The following is a 13,605-nucleotide window of genomic DNA, read 5'->3' as shown; positions in this document are numbered from 1 at the left end:
ACCGTTCTTTTTTTGGTTGTTGTTAAGCGTTTGGTAATGAAACATGAATGATTTCCGGGACTATGCAGAACTCTGTTTCCAGAAGTTTGGAGATAGAGTGAGCATTGGACGACATTAACGAGCCATTTTCAGTGGTACATAATGGTTATAAAACTGGCCAAGAGGCACCTGGAAGGTGTTCCAGTTTCACTAATTCTAATTTCTTTGGCGGTGATGGAGCCACCGAGAAAAACGATTTAGGTGGCGTCTAGACACCCATCTAAGCACAAATCATCTACAAAAAGCTTAATTAGCGCTTAGCAATTTCTTGAACATTGTTAGCATTGAGCTTAGACAATTTAGTCAATAAAATTTATAAGTTTATTATGCATGCGGCGGTTGTTACCGTATTATAGTTGTACTGGAACTTTTCTTGACTTACAGCGGATAAATAGAGTTTTATCTGTAACCATACAACAGCTTCCTGCTTTATTACATTGGTGACATAGAATGTTCTCTAACAACAAACTGAAAAATGATATAAAGCATACTGAAGAATAAATGTTGAACTGAACTTTCCTAGATGCACCATGCTTCAAAGTTCTCACCATGGTACTCTCTCCATGTCTATGTTCAACTTATGTACTATAAATAGATAGTTAGAAGACATTTTCTCTACAACAGAGCATCTTTCACTGTCACTCAACTGAGAAGATTATTTGAGCTGGTGAAGTGTTTAGATCTCATTGAATACTCCTTTATGAGTTTGGAGAAGAAAGAATCTTCCCTTTCTAGCAGTTTTGCAGGTGAGTCAAACTCTGCAATCCGTCCTGCACATAGAAATTTTCCTTTAGACCTCATAACTAAGAATATGTGTATGTATGTGAAAGCACATGGACACTGTTCATACCATCACTTAGAACCAGAACAAGATCACTCTCAATCACTGTATGGATTCTGTGAGCTATAGTCACAACTGTTCGATCTTTAAACTCATGAGTGATGATCTTCTGTATCACACCATCTGTTGCAGAATCAACTGAAGCAGTTGCTTCATCAAGCACGAGAATGTTGCTTTTCTTCAACAACACCCTCCCTAGACAGACTAATTGTCTTTGTCCCACGCTCCAATTCTCACCATTCTCAACCACTGTAACAGTAATACATTCAAAGAATCTTTAGTTGTCATAGTTTTTTGAATCTTTTCTTGATAATGTTAGAAACTCACCTGTGGCATCAAGCTTCTCATCCTTTGCACGCAGAACATCTCCTAGTTGGCATTTATCAAGCGCCTGAAACATTACACTGTATCAGAATCTTATGTTGAAGTTAATCACAGAAGATTTTAAAGTACTTATACCTCCCATAGTTCATGATCTGTGTACTGAGCTAGAGGGTCTAGATTCACTCTAACTGTTCCATCAAACAGTGCTGGATCTTGAGGAATGATACCAAGTCTTGATCTCAGATCATGCAAACCTATCTTGGTAATATCCACATTATCAATAACTATGGTTCCTTGACTTGGCTCAACAATCCTAAACAATGCCTGAATCAAAGTCGATTTGCCGCTTCCTGTTCTTCCTACAACTCCAATCTTCTTCCCTCCTGGAAACTCACAGGTTATGTTCTTCAGGACAGCTGGGAAGTGTTCTGCATACCGGACCTGGAAGAAAGACATATCTCTGGATGTTTAAATATGTTCAAGAGACAATGTTATAGCATCTACTTTGTTATTTACCTGTAGGTCTCTGAAGACTATTGATCCAACATTTGGCCAGTTATCAAGAGGTCTATGAGCATCAACTACTAATGGTGCCTCACTAGGGATTTTGGAGTATTGTAGAATTCTTTCTACAGAGATCATCTTGTTCTCTGCATTGCATATGTTCCATATCACTTGTGCTTGTAATACATTCAGACTTAACCCATATGTGACTCCAAGACCAGCAATACCTGTGTAAGAAAAAGGAGAACATGAAGGTAGAGTTCTGATCCCATTAGACAAATGTATTTGCTGACTTACTTGGATTTATGACACCTTCAGGGAGAGTCACAAGCAACACCAAGGAGAAGGCAAAGACAAAATGAGAAAGCAGGTTTAATCTGAAGGAAAGCCATTCCATTGCTGATGCAACATGGAACCATGGCCTTGAATGGTTATCAATAAGAGTAAGGTTTGAGCTAATGAAGCGATCTCGCTGATCAAATGCACGTATTGTTGTAGCACCAGCAAGAGATTCAGCGAAATGATGAAGGATTGGAGCTCTCTCTACTCCAGACATGCGTGACAGTTCTCTTGCTGTTGGTGTGTAATACCTCTGAAGAACAAGAAGCAAATAAACTAAGCAAGACTGTTTATATCATTGATGAGGAATCAGACTTTGTCTTACCTGGTAAAACACGCAGGCTACTGCAACTGGAATGAAGATGACACAAACTTGCCAAGCAACTTGAGACATCACAAAGATAGTTCCAACAATCTGAATGATGGAGAAAGCACACCAACCTAGTTTTATTGCCATTTCCAAATCCAGAACACTTTGATCTGTGGATACCTATTGCACATGTAAGAAAAAGTTACTTGAGTTTTGAGTAACAAAGAACCATTATGTTTTGTTGGATCGATTCAGAACACTCACTCTGTTCAAGATCCTTCCTGTTGGAGTTGAATCAAAAAAGGACATGGGAGCTCTGAAAATGCTGCAAAGCATCCTTGAGAAGAACTTCTCTGCTGTTGAAAGCCCACCTATAGCTACTAGAATCGTCCTTGCCAACACACAAAGTGAACTTCCTGCAGCAAGAAGCGCGTAAACAAGTAGAATCTTATTCATACTCAGCTTTGGTTTTGATTCAGCAGTGGGAGGAGCAGTCCATGCCATCCAGTAGTTGCTAGCAATCTGCAGCATTTGGAAGCAAGACTGTGCCAATATTATGATTGGCACAAGCAACCCTCCTTTTACTGTTCTCAAATACGCTAAGTAAACTTCTTTGCCAATGACTCCTTTCTCTGTCTCCTCATCTTGCACTAGCTTTGCTTCTTTCTTTTTGTTCTCTGTTGAGATGTTATGCTCTGAGTCACGCTGTGTCTGAAGGCTCTCTGCAATGGCTGCTGAATCATTATCATCTTTGTATTCCTCTTTGAAGTTTCTGCTTGACTTCTCAATTGATAGGATTGACTCAAGAGCTTCGTTATGAGCTCCTACAAGAACTTCAAAACCTATGTTTTGCTTTAGAAGCTCTTGGAATCTTCCTGCTTGCTTCACTCTTCCGTTTTGCATCACCTTGTATTGTACAAAGATTAATGTAAATAAAAACTTAAAAAGTTTCTTTAGGTTATATAAATGGTGGTTTCACTTACCAGAATGAGATCTGCTGCTGGAAGAAACTCAACTTGATGAGTAACATATAGTACTGTCTTCTCTTTCAGTATCCCCATTAAGCATTCCTACAAAACCAACAAGATAACATTTTCATTAGTGGAGTTTTTAAGAGACTAATCATCATTAATAATTACAAACTTTCATAAACAATATCATTACTTCAAAGAGTTGTCTTCCTGTATGAGCATCAACAGCGCTAAAAGGATCATCAAGTAGATACACATCAGCATCTTGATAAACCGCCCTAGCAATCTGTATCCTTTGCTTCTGACCTCCACTCATGTTGATCCCTCTCTCCCCAATCTCTGTCATGTCTCCATTAGAGAACAGCTCAAAGTCCTTTATCAGCGCGCATGCTTTGACAGTTCTCTCATACTTCTCACTTTCATAGATGCTTCCAAACAGAATGTTATCTCTTATAGTCCCGGTTAGTATCCATGGTGATTGAGGAACATAAGCTTGCTTGCCACTCACTCTTACTGTTCCTCTCAGCTTCTGAATCTCACCTAGGATTGATGAGAGCAAGCTTGACTTTCCTGACCCTACAGCTCCGCAAATCGCCACTTTCATTCCTTTTTGTACTCTCAGTTCTATCTCATCAAGAGTTGGCCTGCTTGCTTCAGGCTCCCAGCTGAATGCACCGTTTTCAATTTCAACACTTAGCTCAGTGTGATCCTTTGAAAGATACTCAACTGCATCTTTCTGAGTCTCACTTTGTTGAAGATAAGAAGCTATCCTATCTGCAGAAACCTTGCTTTGAACTAGAGCAGAGAGGAGATCAGGCAAACCGAAAATCGGACTTTGCAGCATCTGAAACGTTGCAAGAGCAGACAAGACTGCTCCAGATGTTAGCTTCACTCCAATGAGCATACAAGTAACAAAAGTCACCACAGAGATCAAAGCAGGAGCTCCCCAAAGGATGAAAGTTGTGAAAGCTTGTAACCTCAAAGACTTCCATAGACAATCATACTCTTTCTTCCTCAATCTCTTAACCTTGTTGAGAAACTGATTGTCCCATGCTTGAAGCTTCAGAATCTTCATGTTTTTAAGAATCTCTGAAGTTGCTTTCATTCTCTCATCTTTAGCATTCATGATATCTGATTGGTAGGTTCTCTGTATCCTTGTGAGAGGGTAGTTGCAAGCCATCACCATCAGAGTTGTGACCAGTGCAGCTACAGCTCCAAGTCCCAGATGCTTCTGCAAGATGAAAATCGCCGCGGAGATCTGAATAGGTAACATCCATATAGTGTTTACATACCAGATGAAGTCAGTGATTCTTTGAACATCTACACTCATGTAGTTGATGATCTCTCCGCTCGTGTGGCTTTGCCGAGACTGGCTAGATAATAGCAAACCTTTTTGGTAGATATGTGATATCAAAGCTGCTCTTAGACGCATGCCTAGCTGGCGAGCTCCAAAGATCCATTGTCTTTGAGTGACTGTCTCAACGATCTTGGCACTTAAGAAGCCTAGTGCAAGAAGGTAACCATAGTTTAAGCTCTGGTCTTGTTTCTTGGTTAGAAACACAACAAAGTCGTTGATGAGGTATGGTCCAATGTAAGCTGTACTCGCGTTTACGACTGCGAAAACCGCGTTGATCGCCGCTTTCTTCCAGACAAATCTAAGAACCGACTTGTAGAAGAAAGCCCTTCCAGGCCCTTCTTGTTCTATGGTGGTTTTTAGGTTCTTGTCAAAGGCTTGAGAGCAAGTTTGAGCTGAGTCTTTCACGTCTATGTTCGGTACATCGTCTTTTTCGAGAGGCTTCTTGTATCCGAGGGAGAACAGAGGGTTGATCCATGAGAAAGTTATGCGTTGGAAGAGAGTGGCGTTTCCATATGGAGAAAAGGAACTCTTCTTGATATGCTCTGTTTCGGAACAGAGTAGTAACGGCTCTGTGACTTCGCTGGATTCGAGAAGATGTAAACCAGTGTTCCCTCTGATTGAGATAGAGAGCAAGAACAGGGATGCAACAAGACCAGTCAAGTCAGCATAGTCCTGAAACCCGAGAGGGTCCTGTTTCGTGGTTATGAAATGAGCATTGAAGGTTAAAGATAAGATGAAACTACAGAGCCACCATGACCTTAAGATCCAAGGAAACTTTAAAAGTCTCCATGCTTTGATCTTCATGACATAAACAGAGACGATAAGCCAGGAGAGAGCTTGTGAAGTCTCAGCGGAGAAGGAAGAAACAGAGGAATCGCACCGGGAGACCACGCTGTCTTGAAACAGCAGAAGCAAGATAAAGCAGTGAGTCCCGAAGATTGAAACAGAGCAGAGAAGAGATAGTTTGTAAGAGAAGCTCTGTTTCACGGTTATGCACTGTTTCTTCAAGTCTTCTTGTAAATCATTACCTCCTCTGTTTCTCACTACACCAAACCATTTCCATGCGAAATGAATCACAAAGAAGGCGAGGAAGGCCAGTTGCATAGTGATGCTTATATGTTCTTTCATACAAGGCGAGTTTAGCTGAGGCCATTGCGTTCTTATGAGAAGTAAACCCATATCTGCCATCATATCAAAGAAGAAAAAGAAATTGAGTTAATAACAAGATTTTCGATTTATACTATGAAGGGGAGCAGTTATGTTATGTTACTTTAAAGCAGTGTCATGATCATATACAGTCCCCAAAAAGATATAAAGTTATCTCAACTTTTTACCTGCGGAACCAAAGGGCAAGGACATAGATAGCTTCTTCTTGTATTGGGAAGACAAAGTGTTCTCGCTCTTAGTGAGAAGCTAGAGATGATTGGAGACGAGAGAGTTCATGTTTTCAAATTGAGTTGTAGAACTTGAAGAGGCGAAGAGAGAGAGAGACTGAGAGAGAGTTTGGAAAGTATTGTGAGTTTATAGTAACGGACGAGAACACTATATGAAAAGCGATGTCAGCAACAAAACAACACGAGCCGCAGCATTATCGGCAAAACCCCACAAGAGTTCTTAAAACAACAAAATACTAATTTTTAAAATCAAACTTAATTATTTAATTAAATCTAAATTTTAAAAATAAAATTCAACGACCAGAAAAGTGACATCTGGACACTAAGGTTCCGATGGGTTTTTAATCTGATAAGATACTTTCACTCTTCATCTCTGTAACTTTTCTTCTTTTTATTACTTTTATTTATAAGAAACTCTGTAAGAACTCATTGATAGTCATGTTCTTGAATTCTCTTATTTACTAGATGATAACCCGCGCCCTGCGCGGGGTGAGTAGATTTTTAGAGATGATCAAATTGAATTCATATAAATTATAAAGATAAAGTTTACTAAAACAAATTAAACTGATCTTCGATTTTCTTTCTAAACTTGTATATTAGTTTTGAAATTCACATTTTCGGACACGGGTTGTTTGAAGAAAGCCAATCTTATAAGGATGGCTGGTGGTCCGGTATGAACCGCAAGATGGTGTCAAGGAGAAGTTCCAAATCAGTTTAGAACATCTTTGGCTGAAGAAAGTTTGAAACTGAGAAACCAATTCTTTCTTTATTAATGCATGTATTTTATCTCCCTGCGTAAAAAAACAAGTCAGAAATATTACGAAATAACATGTATAATAAATACAAAAATATGAAATTTAAAACTTACTTTTTCATCAACAAAACCATTTCAATGGTTTCTCCACCAGCAGATGAGTATTGCTTCCAAAGCCTAATGACTTTCACCTTAATCTTCCATAACAATTTTTTTGGGGGGTTCTAAATCAGAAATGAAATTCAAACCATGCTTTTTGAATGTTATTTTAAAGAATCATTAAGGTTATGATGGAGGTTTAAGTATGCCGAAAACAATATATATACAACGTCTACTTTGAAGTCGGTTTGATCAAGGTAATTACAATGTCCATGATTGATTATTTATTAGGAAATCATTTTTTTAAGAATAATTGAATGATACCTATCAAAAATGGCAAACTCTCAATCTAATATACGAATAAATGCTTGATATGTTTTGAAAAAAAGAATCAATTTGGAATATTAAACTCATCTTTTGCATTGCACATGAAGCCATGGTCGACAATGACTATCATCTTTATATGGTATGTAAAATATATTTCGCAATCAACTTAAGAGATGATTACGAAATCACTTCCAAATTTACAGTGATTTATGATTCAAATCTTAATATAAATGGTAAGTATCAAATATGCTTGCCAAGAGTTCCATGATTTATTTTCAAAAATCGAATCAATTTTCCATATTACATTAAATTGCCTTCGACCTCAAGTTCTAAGGTTACTAATTGTGTGATTTGTATATGGGAGTATTAATCAAATAGTTATCATATTAAAATCAGCGGATTGTACATTATATTCATATTACGAAAAAGTAAGCACAACTTGTCAAAGACGGCTCATATGGATGAATGAATGTGTTTTAATAAGCTTAACATTTTATACATATATTATAAAAACATTCTTATCAGTGTAATATGGAAAATTCGAGTATATATATGGAAGCATATGTATTTTTTAACATTAAAAGTATATACTTCTTCCTAGAGACAGACTTCGGACTATTTATATATTTTTTGTACGAAATATTTGTCGATTTTAGTTATATACTTATAATGTTCATTAAAAAAATTATATACTTCAAAATAATTATATACTTTCTAGAGACAGATTTCGTAGAATTATATTATTTAGGAAGAATTATATACTCTAGGAAGAATTATATACTTTTATTTATATTTTTTGAGACAGATTTCATACTATGATATAAGCTTATTTTTAATAAGCATATATTTTATATTCGTCACATAATCTTAGTTCACATAAGCTTATATTTTATATAATTTGATACAGACTTCTTTACATGATCTTAGTGTATGTTCAGTTATATATTGTCATATGTTTTATATTTTATTTTACGAAGTCTGTCCGTGCAAAGAATTATAAGCTTATACACTAAATTTATTTCATACAGACTTCGTCACATGATCTTAGAGTATGTTGAGTTATATATTGTTTTTTTAAGACATTAGAAGTACATTAAGATACATTTGAAGTGCAATTGTAAACCATACTTCGTCACAAGACTCATACACTAAGATCCATATACAAAATAACGTGACATTACCTATAACAAATACATTTTTGTGACAATGGCATTGACTTGTAATTAGTCTAATAAAGAAATGATTATTTGAAAATGTATGTGAGAGTCATTGTGGAGGTGCCACCTAGGAAATGGCAATTTTGAAAATCACACATCACTTAAAGGTTAATTATTAAAAGTGCTCCTCTTTTAATAATAAGAGGATTGTTCTGACATAGGGCATCTCCATCTCATAGAACTTCCCCATGAATCTTAAAAATAAATACAATAGTATTATTATCATAATTTTTATAATAAAATAGACCAGTGACAAACAAACATATGTCTAAAATATATTAAATACTAAGGATAAAAATAGCGTACTGACAAATAAACAGAAATCGTCTATCACTTCACTCTTTCTTTTTTATATTTTTATAGTTTTTCAATTTACATAGATATTGCCGATAAAAATACCCTAACTAAATCATTTGAACATATTTTGATCAAAAATAATAATTTGAACATATATTAATAATATTTGACTTCACCAAACCATTCCAAAAAACACTAAAAATAATTTTCTTCTTTAGCAGAAAAAATTTAGTTGTATCAATATTCAAAATATTTTTAATAATAGGTTTATAAAAAAATCTAGGAATAAATCCTTAATAACTTGGTAACTCTTACTAAGTTATTAGAACCATTTCCTTCAATTCATCTCAAACTTGTTAGTTTTTGTGATTAAACTTGTGTTATATGGATATTTTTGGTTATTTTATTTTTTTGGATATTTAACTGTTTTCTATATGATTTAATTGTTAATTATTTTCCAGGGTGCTTCGGGACTACAAAAATTTGTAACTTATACATAACTGCTAACACATTGAAAAAAGTTAATCTCGGAATTTGCAGAATTTGAATTTACATAATTTTGTTATCTACTGAAATAATATTATTAACTTGGAAATTTTATACAAATCAGCAAATAATACATTCTTTCTGGAACTATAAACTGGCACAGATCGCAATCATTTCAAAGCCAAATAAGATGGTTAAAGACTCAAACAAAATGCTTATAATCTTGATTCTTACCTTAGAGCTATTAAATAAAAGGATAAGAGTATTGTTATCTCCAAGAGAGAGATCATGATTCAATCTCTTGATGAACCAAAGCTATGTATCTGCATTCTCTGATTGTACCACATCCCAATAAAAAAAAAAAGTATAATTCTTACCATCATAACCTACAACAGTAAGCAATATACATTTGACTGCAACCCTTCCAAAAGTTCTAATCAAGCTAAATTATTGGCCGACATATTCCTTTCCACGAGCTTCTAAGTTTCTTAAAACATACATAGAACCGATCAAATACAATATCTCCATCAGCATTGCGTATGGTTGCAAGTTATACACTCAAACTCGGGTTATCTTCTCAATCTCTCTCACATAACCTCGTAGGTAAGCAAACTGGTCTGCATTTCTTTCTGCAGCCATTTCAACGCCAATGTTCTTCTTCTTCGTTGGCATTGATTACGTGATGCTAAGAGTTTTCAGATCTCCTTAATTTGCTCTTGAATCTTCTCACGCATTAACCCACTATCTTCTCTCAGTTTATCCATAAATAACCTAGTTATAACAGATTTTCTCAAAAGCTTACACTTCCCATTAGGAGTACAACTATGATATTTGTAACTTGTTTTCACCAACAACTTCTGACTAGGGAGATCAAATGAACAATAAACTCACCATTTGCATTTGCCTCCAATCCCACACTTGAAGCTAAGCTTCGTCTTATCCCACCTACTCTGCTCAATATTTCGGCTTTTGCTTAGATTATAATCTAAGACTGCTTCTTTGAAATCAAACTCATACCAGAAAAATGTTCCTATTTAATTCAGCTTATTTTCTGATTTTATGTACTGTCCTATCTTTGACATCGTAGTCGTCTTCCTCTTTATCCGAGCTATTTGGAATAGTTTTACTCCCAATTCACTCCTCAACAAAAAATCAGCCATTGATTGTTCGACTTCATGCTCATACTGATTCTGAACCTCTTCTTCATCTTTTCTTCACCATTACCAATTGACTCATTCTCATCTTCTTTCTCTTGCTTGTTGCTTTTCTCGGATTTTTATTAAGTTCATACTCCAGTATTCATCGTCTACACCATTTTCCATTAATAGAAGAATCACAACCAAATAGTTACATCTTCTTCACTAACTTGGGTAACAGGAATGCTCCCCTCTTGAGATGCCTCGTCTTCAACAACGGTCGCCGTAGTTACAGGAACATAGATCCAATTTTCTCTTTTTGCATCGTCGGCTTCTATTGTCGATGTCACAGTAACCCGTACCAAACCATCTTCATTTCCTTCATCGTCCTCCATGAGACATTCATGAATCCTAAATTTTCCATAATCCTAAACCTAAATCTTCGATTTCTCTCACTCTCCTCCCTTTCCAATTCCCCTCGACGAACCCTAACTCCCAATTTTATTTTACCCGACTGAATTAGGTTAGATGCATCAAGTTAGTAATATATCGGGTTAAGGTCTGGTTTATTATTAATCGGGTTATAGCATAGGCAATCAAAATTTTAAACAGATTTAAGTGAGTAAACACAATTGAATAAAATTAACAAAAATTGTGGACAATCGATGAATTTATTAGTTTATGGGGACGATTGATTAGGTACAAAGTTCGGGTGGAATAATTGTTGGTGCGAATAATTTAGGTTGCTAATCAATATCAACCCTTTTTCATTACTTTTGTTCTTCCCCGTCGTACGAACCATTTACAGTGACTGCCAAAAGAAAAATCATGCAAAGTATTGTAATTTGTTTGTTGATAAAGCAAATCATGCAAAATAGTGCACATGTTAAACTTCAAATGAATGAAATTCTTAAGTGTGTATTCTTAATTCTTATTACAACAATGATCTTCCTCTTCATGGTCGGACCTCATGATACACGGATAAATGGATATGGCTTTCTATAACCAAGTATATGCCTTCCATTTTTGTGAACGATATTAGTGTGCGCCTTCACTGACTTCACACTCGTACGGGTTCAGCTTTGATACCACTTATAATACCTTGATTACATATGCCTAATGGGCCTCTCATGTCCGTTTACTCAGTCTGTGGACTCCATTCTGTGCGACTAGCGGTGAATTATTTTTTCCCAGACTCGAAAGTCTTGTTTTCTGACCCGACAATCACCACATATCATTTTCCGGTGCTTGGCCTCACACACGATACCACGAATCACTTTCCGATATGTCACTCATTCTTCTAGTATTTTGGATCAAGCGCGCTTTATCTGGAATATTAAATAAATGTATATCCGAATGGTATAAATAGTCAAATCAATTTTTTAAACCTTCCATTGGAATGTACACAGTTATTAGTTTTGTGAATTGGCAAATACTTGATTCAAGGGGAAGATGTCTACCGTCCAGTTATTCTAAATAAGGAATAATCTTCTTAATAGGGAAGCAATCTTTGAAAATAACCCTCGTGGATTGTACAATTTATGTCAATCATACATATTCACCTATCACTACTCAATGTATCCATATCAACGGATCCATTGTAAAGAGTGTCAAATAGAGTCGTACGTATATAAAATTTTGGTGTTAAAGGTTTGAGATGTAACCACAACCCACATGTGAGGTGTTTTTGTTTTTTGTTTTAACTCGGTTTTCCAAGAATATATCCACACCGTTGATATGATTTTGAATGATTTTCATATGATCTTTTAAAAAAGATTTCAAAAGGGCTTTATTAATGCATGAAAACTAGTGTGTGGCAACTAACAAGGGATACAGAATAATGGGTTTGCTTCAGACATCAATATGCTTCGGTTGAGGTTGAGATTTTGAAAATTTTATAATATTTAACAGTCTCAACAACTTTTTTTCTCCAATCAAACTTTGATGGTTTTATCTTTTTCTAAAGTTTTGAAAGTCATTTGCAGTTATTTTTTTGTTTTGTTTGTAATTTTTTATTTTTAGTTAAAGCCTCTTTTGCATGCTTTCATTTTCTCTCATACGGTAAAATCTATTTATTTTTATATTTTTATTCTTTTTTATTTCCCCAAAATATTTCAAACTCATTTTTTGATATTAAATTAATTTTATTAAATAAATTTTTGACAAAATAGTGAATATTATTTTTCTCTCTTTCTTTTGAAATCCATTTTAATGCTATATATATTTATAGTCTTATTATTAAATAATTATAATCTAAATCTTTTACATTTTAATACTAAATATATTGCCACACAAAAAAAATAACGATTACAGTTCTTAAAACCACAGTTTTTAAAGTCAAATTTTCTAAAGTCACATATTACTCTATTTAAAGTGCCTAAAGCCAAATTCTGTAACAATCAATACAATTAAAACAACAGCTTTTATTTTGACATCCTCTTGATGTTTTAAAGAATTAACAAGAATGACATTCCTATTTTTAATGTTAGTTATTTTAATTATTTTTAACTTATCCATTAAACTTCATATATTGTAATATATTTTCAAAACTGATTTCTCATTAACTTCTTATCTAAAAATGTGGGTGTACAGATTTGAAACATATATTATTATTAAATGTGCTTATGCACTAATAGTAAAGCTCAACGTAAAATTTGACACATACAAGATTTGATATATATCATTTGATTTCTACTCAAATAAATATTTGATAAGTTATTCCATTAAAAATAAAAAGTTAAATGCAAATTAATTTTACTAAACAAATAAAAATAGGACTTGTGCAATCTTGCCTAGATTGACGCTCTAACAATTATAAACTCATTCAATTTTTCAAATAATCATAAAAAAATTCTAACTATTTCTCTAGATTTAATATTTCTAAAACTATTATAACAAGGACATCTCTAAAAAAGGTAGCTATTAAATTATTTTTAATTGATCATTTTTTGTTTACTATTAAAATATCTGTTTCATAAACAATACAAAAATCATGTATGTCAAAAGTAAAAAAATATATAGAAGTACAAAAATGACAGTAGATTGAAAATATTGAACTCAACCTTCACAAAATCTGCTGAGTCTATATCAAAACCTTGAGCGGGTTTTTTGTGGTCCAGTGGTACTGGAGGGGTCTTGGATGTAAATACATTTCGGGTTCGATCCTCCTGCTGTGAAAACTAAGTCACGTTGTTCTGCTCACCACGGTTG

At 34.7% G+C, this 13,605-nt stretch overlaps 1 protein-coding gene across 1 annotated transcript; it reads right to left on the bottom strand.

The window, feature by feature from the left end:
* Positions 1-417: 417 nt before the first annotated feature.
* On the bottom strand, positions 418-6,209 carry LOC108818329 (putative ABC transporter C family member 15). The gene is made up of 11 exons (XM_018591277.2): positions 6,020-6,209; positions 3,522-5,866; positions 3,341-3,427; positions 2,622-3,263; positions 2,373-2,537; positions 2,006-2,300; positions 1,721-1,935; positions 1,340-1,645; positions 1,208-1,271; positions 890-1,129; positions 418-809 (listed from the first exon to the last, which is right to left on the bottom strand). Exons 1-11 carry the CDS (start codon positions 6,042-6,044, stop codon positions 682-684), a joined length of 4,512 nt encoding a protein of 1,503 aa, XP_018446779.2. The 5' UTR covers positions 6,045-6,209; the 3' UTR covers positions 418-681.
* Positions 6,210-13,605: the final 7,396 nt, after the last annotated feature.

This window comes from Raphanus sativus, chromosome 7 (assembly GCF_000801105.2).
Source record: "Raphanus sativus cultivar WK10039 chromosome 7, ASM80110v3, whole genome shotgun sequence".
NCBI lineage: Eukaryota > Viridiplantae > Streptophyta > Magnoliopsida > Brassicales > Brassicaceae > Raphanus > Raphanus sativus.
Note: the sequence above shows the minus strand (reverse complement) of the source record. Positions and strands in the feature narration are given on the sequence as shown.